The following is a 13,945-nucleotide window of genomic DNA, read 5'->3' as shown; positions in this document are numbered from 1 at the left end:
GCCTCAATCCTAAATCTAATCTCGAATCCTAAACTAAAGGAACATCGAGGGTACTCTCTTTATCTGGCAAACTTTGCCACTAGAGGGACTTGTTTCCTCAGGTTCTACCGGCCATGGTGCTCCTCTGGTTTTAATTCTCTCAAGGGAGTGATGGAAAGTGCCTCTTACCGTTCGTGACCCTAAACTATCCATATCCAAAATTCTCACTTTTTAAAGGAAATAAATCCAAGTCCTCTAGTAACCCATGACCATCTTGTGGTTTCAAACTGTTAAAACACATAAATTTTTTACCTTAAGCAACGTTGCACAGACTATTTTAAGCAAAGGCCTCCTTGTTTGCTGTTTCCTAGCAGTGCCAAACATGAGGAAGACTGTGATTGATTTTGTACCAGTGCTTTGACTTGTCCTTTTTGTTGGAGTCAATCTTTCAGGTTAGATGGCTTGTATGTCACCTTATACATACATATAGGCTCTTACAGTCCATAAATGGTGAGTCAATCGTAAGAGAAGCCACTAAAACAGCACAAAACCCTCTCAGGCAAAATAAATCTGTCTAGTGACCCTATTAATTTGTGGGTTTTATCCAGCATCCAGCGATACTCGCAAGTCTTTGATGCAATGTCTGTTCTTGAGTAAGTGTGAGGCCACTCCATTGACATCATATTCTGCTCTTGGTACTTCACATTGTTCCCAACACTTGATTTTTCGCTACAAAAATTGCTGAGAACAGACTGCACTGGTGTGCTCACTCTCCCAGCCTGTTTCTTCACAGCTGGATGCAAACTTATTTTTCAACTCTGTTGTTGAGATTTTACTAGAATCACCTTTTGAAACTTTTGAAGTAAAAGGTGGTTCTAGCACAGGTCACATCACCTGCTTGGAAGTGATCATTGAATCCTTGGATACAACATGGACTACGGGTGGAAGGCTATTCATCTACATTATACACCTTCATTTTAAATGGATCAGTCATTTCTTTAATCCTGCTGCTGTCAGGGACATGCAATAGTTATTTGAATTTTTTTTTTTCAATGTTTTTTTCTACAAACTTACCTCACTCTATTCATCCTTCCACTAACTCCGAACTGAAAAGCAAAGAGAAACACAGTAAAAGCCAAAAAAAGATCGTCTTAAGCTACAGGTACCGTCCCTCGAGACACAAAACCTGGATTTGGCTACTGGCACTGCCACGGGCTTCCGAGGGCATCTCAGGCCGGGCATTCCCGCTCTGTATCCCAACAGCTCGTCCTTCCGCACCGACCCACTCCGCTTGCCCGGGCAGGGTGCAGACCGCTGCGGCAGGGCCCGATCCGGCTGCGCCGACACGCAGCGCCCTCGGCACCGGCTGCAGCGGGACGGCGACGGACTCGGTCGTACGCGGAGGGTCACCGGCACCCACCGGGCACCGCACCGCACCGCAGTTAATCACGGGCGAGGGACTCCGCGGCCAAAAGCCGCGCATTTCGGGCACACCATGTTACTGCGTGTTTAATTGCTTAAAAAACAAACAAAAGAGCCTGCAGCAGAGCATTACCGGTCAGAGGGAACCTGCTCTGAGCTACACAGGGAGACCAGGAGACGGAGTCTCCGTCCTTCCCTCATGGAACTGAAGGTTTTCGGGTTAAACGCGCGACCCCCCCGGCTCCCCCCGTGGGGCGGCCGCGCGCCGCCGGCTGCCACCTAACGGCCGCCCGTGGCACGCGCGCGGGGCGGGAATCACCTCAGGAGCGCAGCGCGGCCCCGCCGCCCGCCAGCCCGCAGCCGCCCCCGCAGGCACCGCTCGGCTCCCGCCGCCGCGGCACAGGCGGAGGCCGCGGGGGACGGCCGGGCGCGGCCCGCCCCCGCCGCCCTGCCCCTCGAGTGCCGCCGCAGCTGGTGCCGCTCCTGCTGCCATTGGATTAAAAATAGCATCTTCCCTCCCCCTCTCCTCCCTTCCCTTCTCCTGGGCCCGGCTCCCGCCGCTGCCGCCGCGTCCTGCCCCGGGCCCGGCTGCCCTCCGCCTCCATCGCCCGCTCGCCGGCCGGCCGGAGGGAGCATGCAGCGGGCCGCGCTCTTCAGCGGCGGCGATGCGCAGATGGCCGCCGAGGACCTGGGCGAGCTGCTCGTCCCCTACATGCCCACGATCCGGGTGCCCAAGTCAGGGGACCGGGTCTACAAGACGGAGTGTGCCTTCTCCTACGACTCGCCCGTGAGTGCAGCGAAGCCGCCGCCTCCGGCTGCCTCCGCTCCCCCTCCCCGCCGCGGGCTGCCGACCTGCCCGCCGCCGGCGCCCTGCGGCAAACCCGCCCCTCCCGCGGCCCCTTCCCCGCTCCCGGCTGCACCCCCTGCCCCGAGGGCGGCCGCTCGCCCCTTTCCCGGGCTGCTGCCTCGCCCTCAAGCTCCAAAATCTTCCCCCGTCTCCTCGTTCGCTGCCCGCCGCCACCTGCCGCGGCCGCCTGCGCAGCCTGGTTTGCCGCCGCGCGTCCCGCCCAGGCTGCGGAGCCTCCCCCGCCACGCGTGGGGGTCGCGGCAGGGCGGGGGCCCCGCGCTGCCCCGCGTCCCCCCGCGCTGTGCTGCGGCCGAGGCTCCGCACGGCGGACCGCCGCTGGCTCGTAGCGGTGCCCGTTTGTTTATTTATTTCTCTCCTTAAGGCGGTCCGAAGCCGTTGCTTAGGCACGGGGGTTTTGCAGGTTTGGGGAAACTTTCCTGCCTGCTGGGAAACGGGCTCTGGCTGGCCGACACCTGCCCGCTCCCCCGGGAGCCCTTGTTTTCACTCTCACACCGAGGTAGTAAAAAGGCACAGTAGCTGGCATTCTCCTTTGCATATTTTGGCTAGCAGATGCCAGTCGTTTTGCTTTCCTGCTGTCTTGGTGCTCATTCTCCTTTTTAAATCTTTAGAGAAAGCTTCCAAAATAAAGGCTCAACCTGAAAATCAGTGTGGAAGTCCTGCTGAAACACTTTCTCTCCCAGGGTTTCAGTTATGCCACTGGACTTCAGCGAACTTGTAGTGTTTCCCCACTAGCTTGTTTAGTTTGCTGTTAAATGAGTGTTTGCTATACTGTAGACTTTCTGTCGTGTTAGAGCTGTCTTGCAAAGTACCTGCAAGCTCCACAGTGGCAGATTTGGGGCCTAATTAACTTTTAACTTTGGTAATAAATCTTAGAAGCCTTCATAGGTAGGAACAGTCGATGCTATGAAAGAAACAGGCGCTTAGAAGTCACACTTTTTAGATGGAGCTGAAACTTTATAAATAAAGTTGCTTCCCTACAGTAAGTTGAAGGTTCCAAGAAGTGACTGAGCACTATGTATTGATGTTAAAGTAAATGGCAGCCATCAGAAGGATGTTCACGGCTTACATTGTATTCTGTGAAAGATACTTTTCATACAGATTTTTGAATTCTTTATCCCCCTCCCTTTGATAATTCTTTCTACTATAGAAAATCAAAATTTGTTTAAAGGTGACTCAGCTGTCTGGTGTTCATCATGTCTTGTTGAACAGAGGTTATTTTTACCCACACTCTTCAGATCTCAAGTGTCACCCAGCAGCCTTGACTGTACTAGGAGGCAGTCTGATTAAAACTGACAAATCAGACTCTATTGCAGAGGTGCTACCTGCCTTATATACTTCATAAGGTTTTTTAGGGGAAAATCGACATACCACAATCTTTCCTTCAGATTTCTGCTTGGGTGAACGTGTGGTTGATGTTTTTAGAAACACTTTCAGACTTCTTTGACATCATCATTTATAAAAAAAAAATTTCTGTTAACCAGCAAGAAAGGATATTAAATACTGCTACAAATTAAAAAACAATCAATCACCACCCCTCAACAAGCCTCAAGTAAACACAGCAAAAGCTGTGTTTAGCAAAACAGTATGTTGGTACAAAACATAAAACATTTGAGCAAAACCTGAATTAACTTACCGGAAACTGTGTAGAAGTAGCAAAAGGAGTTGGAATCACCATGTGTGGGTTTTTTTTTTCTTTTTTTTTTTTTTCCCCAAAAACATTTCATCCTTTTGACTTTATTGGGAAGAGATTTTAGATTTTGGAAAATGTTGCTGTCCGCTGTTAAAGCTTTTTTTTTAAAAAAATGTGTTATAGGCATTCACTGGGCAAAAGGCTTGACTGAACCTATGTGGTAGCAGTAAAAATAAAACTAGTGTCAGTTTCTGTTGTTTTCCATGGCTTTTCAGCCCATACCACTCCTCATCTTAGCTGGGCAAAAGACTTGTCTCGGCTTTTATTTTTTATTCCCATATAATCTAACAGATAATTTGATATTGTTTCTAGGATAACTATCCTAAAGGGCAAATGTGTGCTTTCTTGGGTAAAGTGCTGTCATTTACAAATGGAAAATGGCAAAGCTGTGTTTTTACAGTCTTTCATTCAGAAGGAAAGTGAAAGGATGCAAACGGGTTCTTGCCTTGGCTAAAGGAAGACGTTTATCTCTATGCTTCCTATTAGGTTGGTTTAGTGACTTATTTTCTTAGGTTAGCTACTTAGTACCTAAGTGAGTCTCTTCCCGTTGAGCTGTCTGCTGCTTTTTGAAAGAAAATACATAGGTTGGTTGTTTGGTTTGTTTTAATAATAAAGCAAATGACCAATGTTAAAAAAACCCCATGCTCTTGGTTTTATTATCCATGCAAAAATTTCAGATTACGTTTCTGATGGGGGAAATGTTTTCTCTTGTAAGCTTATTTCTCAGTATTTCCTCGCATCTTCTCATTTTGCCATTTTAAATGTGCTCCTTGTTGCAGTTCTAACTTCAGAATGTCTCTGTTTAGAGTCAACTCATTGCCAGAAGTTTAGTTCTGTCATTTTTCTTCAATACCAGATCTTATTTCAGTAATTTCTTTCATTAACACTATAAGACTGTCTCTCAAGCTTTACCCTACGTTTTTTTTTCTTCTCCAAAGAAATTAATTTCCGGAGTATTTGTCTGTATCTTTTGAAGTGACATACCCAGTCACACAGCAGCTCTGTACTCAAGTTTAACTATACTCATGATATAGTATTACTTTCCCTGTAAGGAAGTGGTGTGATCTTTAAAATACATTGAAAATCCTCAGATCTGTAGGTATTAAGAGTACAAAGTAGAACAAGAGACAGATCCCGCAGCAATTTTAAAAAGAACCAAAAAGGATGGGATGATCGAAACCAGAACTGTTCGTGTTAGGGAATGCCAAAGAAAATGAGATACTGGGTGTAAGCGGCTCCATCTTTTATGTCCAATTGCGTAACATTTAGCGAGGCTGCAAGACCTGACACCTGTCTGTTGCTCTCAGTTGTGTCTCTTGTCCAGGTTTGAGCGGTGTAGTGTCACTAAAGATTGGTGTTCCAGGGGATACAGGCAGCCTCACGGATTGTTCTCAAAATTGATTGAGTTATTGTTCCCCTTCCACGAGTGTTCAATCTTCCTTCCTTGGGTAAAGATCTGAGAACAATAGTGCCTTTGTGCTGCAGAGAGAGTCATTAGTTGAGAGATTTCAGAAGTGTGAGCCTAGGAGAGGTACAAGTGGATATTCAGTGTATTTTTTCCATGTGGATTAATCGTAGCATGATGATCTTGTAAGAAAGGTAGTATTGTTAGAAAGACCACTAAAGAGATGAGAAATTCATGTCCTTAGATTTGGACTATTTTCAACAGAACATACTAGGGTTAGTTTCCAGGAATTTTGGCAGAAACAGGAGGCAAATTTCTGTGTGCTTAAGAGCCCTAGTGACACTTTTTAGTTTACGTGTCTCGTAAGATAACATGCCTTTTTTTTTTTACTTAATTTTTTTAATTGCCTTTTTTTTTTTTTTTTTTAGTGGCTTTTAGAAAAACTGTATCTCCCTGCATCTCCTCCTACTCCAGTTAGCCATTGATTCTTTATACTGGAATTGAGAAGGGAAGAAGGCTGCCTACAAAACACAAGCGCGGCCTTGTGTGAAGTATCACTCCCTCTGGTGACTGGCCCCGCAGCTGTAGAAGCTTGCCACTTCCCTACAGTTTGACCACTGAAGTCCTGACCTCTCGTTTTTCAGATCTGATCCGCAGTCCCTCCTGGTGACTGTTTTTTTGTACCTGTGCCACTGTGTTGTAGGTGTCTTCTCTCCTATTTCGTCCTCTGTTACCTCTCTTCCTCTTTTGGTGAATGAACTTGACTTTGCGTTCAGTAGAATGCAGGAGGCAAAAAGGTTGCATTTAGATAATCTTTTGTTTTCTTCTTATTATTTGTATAGACGTATCTGGAACAGATTGCCCAAACAAGTTGTGGATGCCTCATCCCTGGAAGTGTTCAAGGCCGGGTTGGATGAGGCTTTGAGCAACCTGATGCAGGGGAAGATGTCTCTGCCCATGGCAGGGGGGGTTGAAACTAAGTCATCTTTAAGGTCCCTTCCAACCCAAACCAATTTATGGTTCTGTGCTTCAATAGTACTCAGGTGGAGATTCCACCTTTTAATGGGATCCTTGTCTCACAGACTTCTGATAATTTTAGACAAGGTGCATCTGAGGGAGAGGCAACTGCTAGAAAAGAGATACAAGCTGGAGTGTAAGAAAGGCTGACGTGCAGGGTGGGCATGTGTAGATGGATGTGCTCTGAAGCCTTCCCCACTAAGGGCATCGGTTACAACCACAGCACAGGTTGTGAGTCTGACCCAGTGACAGGACCAAGCAGTTGGTTCTGTAGACTGCAGGACTGTTTGTTTGAGCAGCTTAAAGCTCGGCTTCACTGCTGGAAAACCTTGCTGCTGACAACAGCTTCCTTTCTGAATCTTGCTGACTTCATTTTTGTGGCTCGGAGACTCTGTAATGGTTATGTTGACAATTCGCAAAGGCTAAACTGTGCTGATGCTCTGCTGTTTATTAGACAATATGGTTGAGGCTGAAGTCCTTGAGAGTTTGGAGTGTGTAATGGATATCAGCAACCACACTGCTTAAAACTTTCTAGAAATAAGCATGTCCTATCTGCCTATTCTTTTGGTCAATATTCCATGAAGAAAATTAGAAAGCCTCTGAGGTCACTGTCTGGGAGGGATAGGCTAGTATCTTGTTTCTATTGATGGGATGGGAGCAGCAGTGAAGAAACAAGAGGACTGAATACACCAAGACAAACCAAATACTTGAGACAAAGGATTTTGGCCTAGCTGCAATATGACCTCCAAGTTATGGAGGCAGTGAATTGCTTGGTGGTGGGTGATCACCTGAAAAATCAGAGCAGTGTTGTACTCTTACATCACAGGGAGGTGCCAAAGCTGTCTCATGGGCGAGTGTTTTGCTGGCTGGAAGTGCACCAGGATGCTAAGGTTAACTAAGTGGTCTTCCAAAGTTGGAAAATGGTAAAATCAGTAAGGCTTGTGCCGTAGTGGCTACAAGTGAGAAATAACTCTGCAGCTTTGGAGAACAACCAGTGTGTATGTGCATTGTGCATGTCTGTGAGTTTGATCTAAATTTAGATCTTACTGGCCTTTCCCTCTATATCCGTGACAGACCAAACTTTAGTCATCCTGTTATCCGGAGTAATGGTGGGTTGGAATATTTTGGGTAGCAGAGAGACTTTGTAAGGTACCTGGAGTGCTAGAGGATAAATACAGAGATGCAGACAAATGGACAACCCTGGAGCTCTGCTGGATCATTGTGGAACTGTTAGGTTTCCTCTCAACTCTTCTCCCCAGATTTTCTGTTCTGGAAGCACAGTGCTGGCTTTGTGACCGACAGAATTGTACAGGTAGGGCTTTCACAAAGCAAAAAAATACCAGGCTCTCTAAATCTAAGCCACTGTGAAAGTGCTACAGGTGGCACTGCTTGAGCTGCGGTACTAGGCTTGAGCTCAGAAGTAAGCCGTGATGGGTCTGAGCCATCCCTCCCAGTGGCTCACGCAATCTGCACCTGGATAATCTGACTCCCAACAGTGTTGATTGATGTTGAGTTCTGCCTTCCTGGTTCCAGGTTGGAAGTACTCATGACCTAATGTTAGTTTTACCACTGTATCTGCCTTGATCCTACCTGCGAATGTGACTTGTGCAAGATGCTGCTTTGGAATTACGTATGCCTTGCTCCGGAGTCCACCAATGGCTTGTGCACATGGGTGAGCAGTTGATCCACCTCTTGATGTGGTGGTCTGCTTTCATTTTAGTGTCTGACTGGCCCACACAGCTTTTTTTCTTCCATTTAAAGTGCTGTACTGGATTGGCCTTGTCCAGGTACCCATCTAGAAGCTGCAGCAGAGATACTGGACATCTTTGTTAAGCAATTGTGAAATAATGTGCTCATAGGAAAATATCCAGTGCCATGCCTAGTAGTTGGCATTTAGACCAGAACATGGAGGATTTTAAACCTTTCAAAACTGTAATATGTTGTTATAACTTTATCTGATTGTCCACATAACATCAGAACCTCAGAGTCCCCATAAGTTTTTCAATGTCAGCGGCATGTACTTTATTCAAGATGTTCAGTATTTTGCATGTTGCTGTCACAAAGTGTGATAAAATAGTTAACAGTAATATTGATATTTGTTTCTCTTTTTTTTTTTTTTAAGGGAGGGCAGGGCAGAATTTCTTTTGCACTTGAAGCTAACAGTCCAGTTATTAGAAGCCCTGTCCTTTGTTTCCTACTGCCAGATCATTTTTCTGGTCTTTCTCTGCCCAACCCAGCTCTTCTTTTCCCAGCTCTGTCATCTTTCACCGGTTCCAGTAGTACATGGCTCCTCTTCACTGCCTGTATGTTGTCGTTCTGTTCCTTTTTCTGATTCTGTTAGTTCTCCCTCTCCTTGTTTTTAACAGATGCCAAATTTTACCCTCCTCTTATTACACCTTTTTGGCTTTCTTGTTGTCACCATTGCTTTCTTGTCACCTTTGAGTGACAGAGGATGGTTGTCTAAAAGGCAGAATTATGCAGGTGTTGATACCTCATATTCCTTTTGAGTGTGACTAGATGTATTCCTGGCCTTTGACACGTTTTTTTGGGTTGATTCCCACCCCCTGCTCTCCTCCCCCCCACTCCGAAGTTACCTTATTTATTGCAGTGGAAACTTGAAAGTGAACTTTTTGTTTTGCTGGATCCATCTCTATGTGCTATTGTGTTCAACTGGTTGGTTGTGGTTTGGTTTTGGTTTGTTTTTTTCCTGGTGTTTCAATGTAGGTGGTACTGGTGCATGACAGAGAAACAGGCTTTCTTTTTATTCCTCATTGTAAATTTTTATGTATTTTTGAGATGAATACTGTTGAAACTTCTGTTATTCTTTTATTTTTAAGCCTGTCCTGAAATAAGATACTTGTCATTATCTACACTGTTGTGGGGTTCAATGAAATATATGTTAGGGATGTTCTTGTAACTCTCCCAAATGTGTTAGGTTGGACTATAGTTACACAAGTGTCTTGTGACGACAGCCAGATTAATTATGTCGATTCCTGATGAACAGACGCTCTGAATAGAGCATGTAAGAGTTCTATATGGTTGTGGGTTTTGTAGGGAAACACTGTCATGGAAACCATGGCAGAATGCACAGAGGAGCCAGTGACCCTCTGTCATAACTAGGGCTTCTTACTTTAGATGTGATAGAATGAATAAACTTTTCATTCTTTATATTTGGGTATGGAGGCTTGTGAAGACTTGAGGTGCTGCTTTACTCTTCTCTGATACCCATATTAGCAGGTTTTACCATTGTTCTAGTGGATCTAAAGCCAACACCTGTAGAGTAGACATTATGCCCAAGTCTGTATGTTTGCCATGTTAGTAGATCACCACAGCAATTGTGGTTTTATAAACTTGTTATTGTCTGAGCTGCCTCAGGAGTTGAGATTGCTAAACTCTAGAATTCCATGAGGAGTGTAAATGGTTCAGGGGTTTGGTAATATGATATAGATCAGTAGTTCAACTCCTGACCAGGTTAGTAGTGTGTGAAATCTATTATTGTCTGCTGCCGTGAGCATGTGTGAAGTGCGGTGGTGATCTCTCTCTGTTTCCTTGTGGACTGGCATTTGTGTTTGCCAGACCCCTGATCCACCAGCTTCCTTGCTCTGTTTTTCAGGTGTGAGAGGGAGTAACTCTGTCACATTTTACCTCTCTTTCATTATGAATTTCCTGTCCATTTCCTTCCTCATCTTCCCTCTGTGAAACGTGAGTTATTATCTAAATCAGTAGGAAGAGCTTTTTTTTTTTTTTTTTGAGTACTTTTCTTCCTGGTGTGGACAGCGTGTCTCCCTCTCTATCAATAAAGCACCTGGCATACAGTGACCCATCTCAGCAGCAAAAAACAGGAAGACAGACAGTGAAGAGCAATCACTTTTCCTTCTGTTCAGAGGATAAGAAGTCTAGTGTATTCTTAGGTGATCTTCTGGGTAGTGATCAAGGCCTGAGCAGCAAGTACAAGCTTTTGTCCCAACAATGTCTTTTGATTGGAGTAATATGGGAAGGCAATGTTCATGTATTACTTTATCCTAAACTTCACACTACATGCCTATTACATGCAGAGGCAAGTGTGAGGGGGGAAAAACCCCGCTCAAATTCCTATTTTTGTCTCTCGGGACAAGCTTTATTTTTATGATGTAAAATAGTGTCTTCAGTACTTTAGGTGTGTTGCATTTCTCCAGCATAAACTTTCACACATGTCTAAAATGAATGTTGATTACGAAGACTTACATGCCTGTGTAAAGTATTGTTCCTTCTACTGCGCACAGTAGGGTTAAATTCACCAGCACACAGCCTGTCTTAGGTCACAGTTGAGTGTTCTTTGAGCACCAAACAGGGGCCTCATTCTTTATACAGCCTTTTGCAAAGGTGGCTTTTTCACACGTGCCCCTGTTCTTCTGTGACCTTTTGGGCTTTTGAACAGCCTGTCCACTTCTTTCCAAGTTGCATGACAGAATAGTCTGCCTGTGTTCTCCAGCAGGAATAACTGTTTTGTTTAGTAACCACAACCAACTTACTCAGATGCTACATTTAGCTCATATACTGAAAGTGTCAGATTGTTATCATAGGCTGCTTATTGGAAACAGTTCAGTGGTCTCTTGGGTTCCCTCCAGAAGGAGAGAGTGGTCTCCAATAAAACAGAATTGTAAACAAAGTTCCTGAAACCCTAGGGTGACAATGCTATATATTTTTATTTAGGCTGGGTACCTATAGGATTCTCTTGTAGAGGGCACATCCATGACTTTCTCACAGAAGGAAATAACGCAAAAGGATTTGGAATACAGCACGTAAGAGCAGGCAGCTAAGGTATAATGGGTCTTAGAGAAGATAAATATGGGAAAGAGCAGTGGAAATTAAAATAAAGGTAATAGATTTTAAATACAATTTGTATTTTATTAATATTTTGAATACCAGATGTGGAGTTTTCTTTTAACCACTTCATTACTTTTGAGCACAGTTGTAGATACCAGCCCTGTTCTCAAGGCATGAATATTTTGAATTCAAAGGAGCTGTGTTTTATTTGTTTTTTTTTTAATAGAATCTTGGATATGGGTTATGTGGTTCAGAAATAAGATGCCTAAATAGTTCACTATTTACTCTGCAGTGACAGTCATTGTGATATCTAGATGCTGAAAGAATGACATCATGGTGTATGTGAAGTGTGAACAGCAGATAGTCTAAACCCTCGCCGCACGTTTAAATCTCAGAATGCTCAGTGCAGTTTTCTGTCCTTGTGAGGTGGGCAAAGCAACAGCTGTGTAGTTCAGTACACAATAATCTTTCAGCTAAATCAGAAAAGCTGAAGCTTGTATGTGTTGGTTCCCATTAAGAAAAGTGGAAGAGATGGATATTTTCTAAAGTCTTGCGGTAAAACATCATTCTCTGGTCTCTCTTCATGTTCTGTTCCTCAGCTCCATGACTTTGCTGGCCACTGTGGAAGTATGAGTGTTTATTGGTGTTTGAGGCAGTTCCTCAGTTCTGGCTTTAGTTATATGGATAAAAACAAGTGTGTTTGAAAGACTAGCATAGAGGTATGGATGAGGGTTGTAGGTAAGCTGGAAGTTTAGATTCCTCCAAGTCCCACAGAAATACTCAGTGCCAGTCTTTGAAACAGATTGGGGAGAATTAACTGGATTTAGAGTGGCACATTCAAGTCTGTTTTTGGGGCAGTGGTGGGAGGGGAGAGAACTGTCATGACTTAGCTGGTCTGTGCCAGGTATCAAATGAGCAAAACCTGCTCAACATTATTAACCCTTCAACTTCCTTTTCTGAGGAGACTAAGGTGTATTAGCCTGGTGCTGCTCAGGAAAGTGTTGGAGATCAGCTATGATCTCTGTCAGACTTGCCTTCTGCTGCTTGTTCCAGTCCACAGGACTGGAGAGAGCCTAACTCATGCCATGGCTAGTGCAGCAGGATTGACACTTGGTGCTCACTCTGAGAGAGGGGCTTGGCTGAGCTCGGAGGTAGAGCAAAGATTCCTGCTTGGCAGACCGTGGAAGAGAGGTAGGCCAGGCGGCAGAGAACGTGTTGGTTTACTGTATGGAATATGTTTGAGGTGTGGCACTATGGGGTGGTATCTTGTCAGAGCAATTGTTACTGTAACAATTCTTAATATATGATTATGCACATGAATGTGCCGAATATGGCTTGTTTCTGGAGATAATGATCTTTATTTATTTATATTTCCTTCTAAGGTGCCTATGGATGAGTTCAGTTTATGTTGTTCTTTGGGGAATTTAATGTGAGGTGTTCTGTACTATCCAACAGCACAAACACATTCACAGCAGAAGGAAGGTCACAGTGCTTCTGAAAGGCTCAATCTTTGTTATGCACCACCTATTCAAAACAATACATGCTAGAGAGGGCTAAAAATTTGATCCAACACCAATGAGCCAGATGACTGAAAGTCCCCTTGGCAGTCTGAATGTTCTAGGAGAGATCTGGGGGCAGTGCTAAAATGGAGCAGGACCCTGGTAACAGCCAGCATCAACACCCAACTTTTGGGACAGCAAAAAGTGGTGGGACTCCTGCCGGGTTACGTTGCTGAAAGGTCAACATTTGTTACCAGGAATATATATCTTCATATTTTATTCCTTTGTAGTGCCCTTGTCTCCAAGTACTCTAATTGTGTGAATAGAGAGCATCCCTGCTAAATACTGACGAATGTTCACAAAGCACACATCAATTTTCTTGTTAGCCAGTTCTAAAAGCTGTAAGATCACTTGAGATCTGTTTTTCTTGTGATCAACAGCAGAAGGTGTGGCTGAATGCCTGGACCATCATCTCTGCCATGCTTCTGATTTGGGATGTTGTTCTTGCTGTCAAATGGCTAAAAAAAGTTGTACTGTTTCAAACCAATGTTTATGCTTGATTGTTTCTATGCTTTAAAATTTCTGCACCTACAAATCTCTGTGGATTGCGCACTCGAGCAGAATTTTTTGAGACTAACTTCTAGACCTCCAATTTGGACACTCACTGATCTGTAGTTAGTAGAAAGTAAACCCTTTCAATGAGTTTCTGTGGAGTGTGATATGATGTGGAAGTTTTAGAAGACTGATAATGTAGATACCATAATATGCTGTGAAAGCCGTGTTCAAAGTGCTTGCTTGATAACAGAAAGGGTCTGCAATTCTTTATTTTTCCTGCTTGCTGAGTCCTTTCTGTCATGTTCAGTTCCTTCTGTGCTGTAACTATTTGTGTCGTTCCTTTTAGGATTCAGAAGGAGGTCTCTATTTGTGCATGAACACGTTTCTGGGATTCGGAAGGGAACACCTTGAAAGGCATTACCGGAAAACAGGACACTGTGTATATTTACATCTGAAACGACACGTGATAGAGGTGAGACTTGTGGCTTCCCAACTAACTACTGTGGCAGTTCTTGGGTCTCTTGTGCTCGTTTAGGTAATGCATTTCAGACATAGATTAAATCTGGAACATGTTCAGGTTTGGGGCTGGATATTGAATTCAGGTGCTTGGATCCCAGCCAGCCTTATAGCTTCAGTTCTGAGATGAATCAAAAGCTCTAAAGAGTCAGATCTCAAAGGCAGCTTGTTACTGGACTTCCACTGAG

General features: G+C 44.4%; 1 protein-coding gene across 1 annotated transcript in view; it reads left to right on the top strand.

Moving 5' to 3' along the window:
* Positions 1 to 2,035: 2,035 nt before the first annotated feature.
* The window catches only part of USP13 (ubiquitin specific peptidase 13), a 49,895-nt gene continuing 37,985 nt past the window's right edge, over positions 2,036 to 13,945 (top strand). The window contains exons 1-2 of the mRNA XM_086618425.1: positions 2,036 to 2,188; positions 13,588 to 13,713. Coding sequence (XP_086474551.1) covers positions 2,036 to 2,188; positions 13,588 to 13,713 — 279 coding nt within the window. The remainder of the gene's footprint in view (positions 2,189 to 13,587; positions 13,714 to 13,945) is intronic.

This window comes from Tauraco erythrolophus, chromosome 11 (assembly GCF_009769465.1).
Source record: "Tauraco erythrolophus isolate bTauEry1 chromosome 11, bTauEry1.pri, whole genome shotgun sequence".
Taxonomy (NCBI): Eukaryota; Metazoa; Chordata; class Aves; order Musophagiformes; family Musophagidae; genus Tauraco; species Tauraco erythrolophus.
This window is presented reverse-complemented; position numbering and strand designations above follow the sequence as displayed.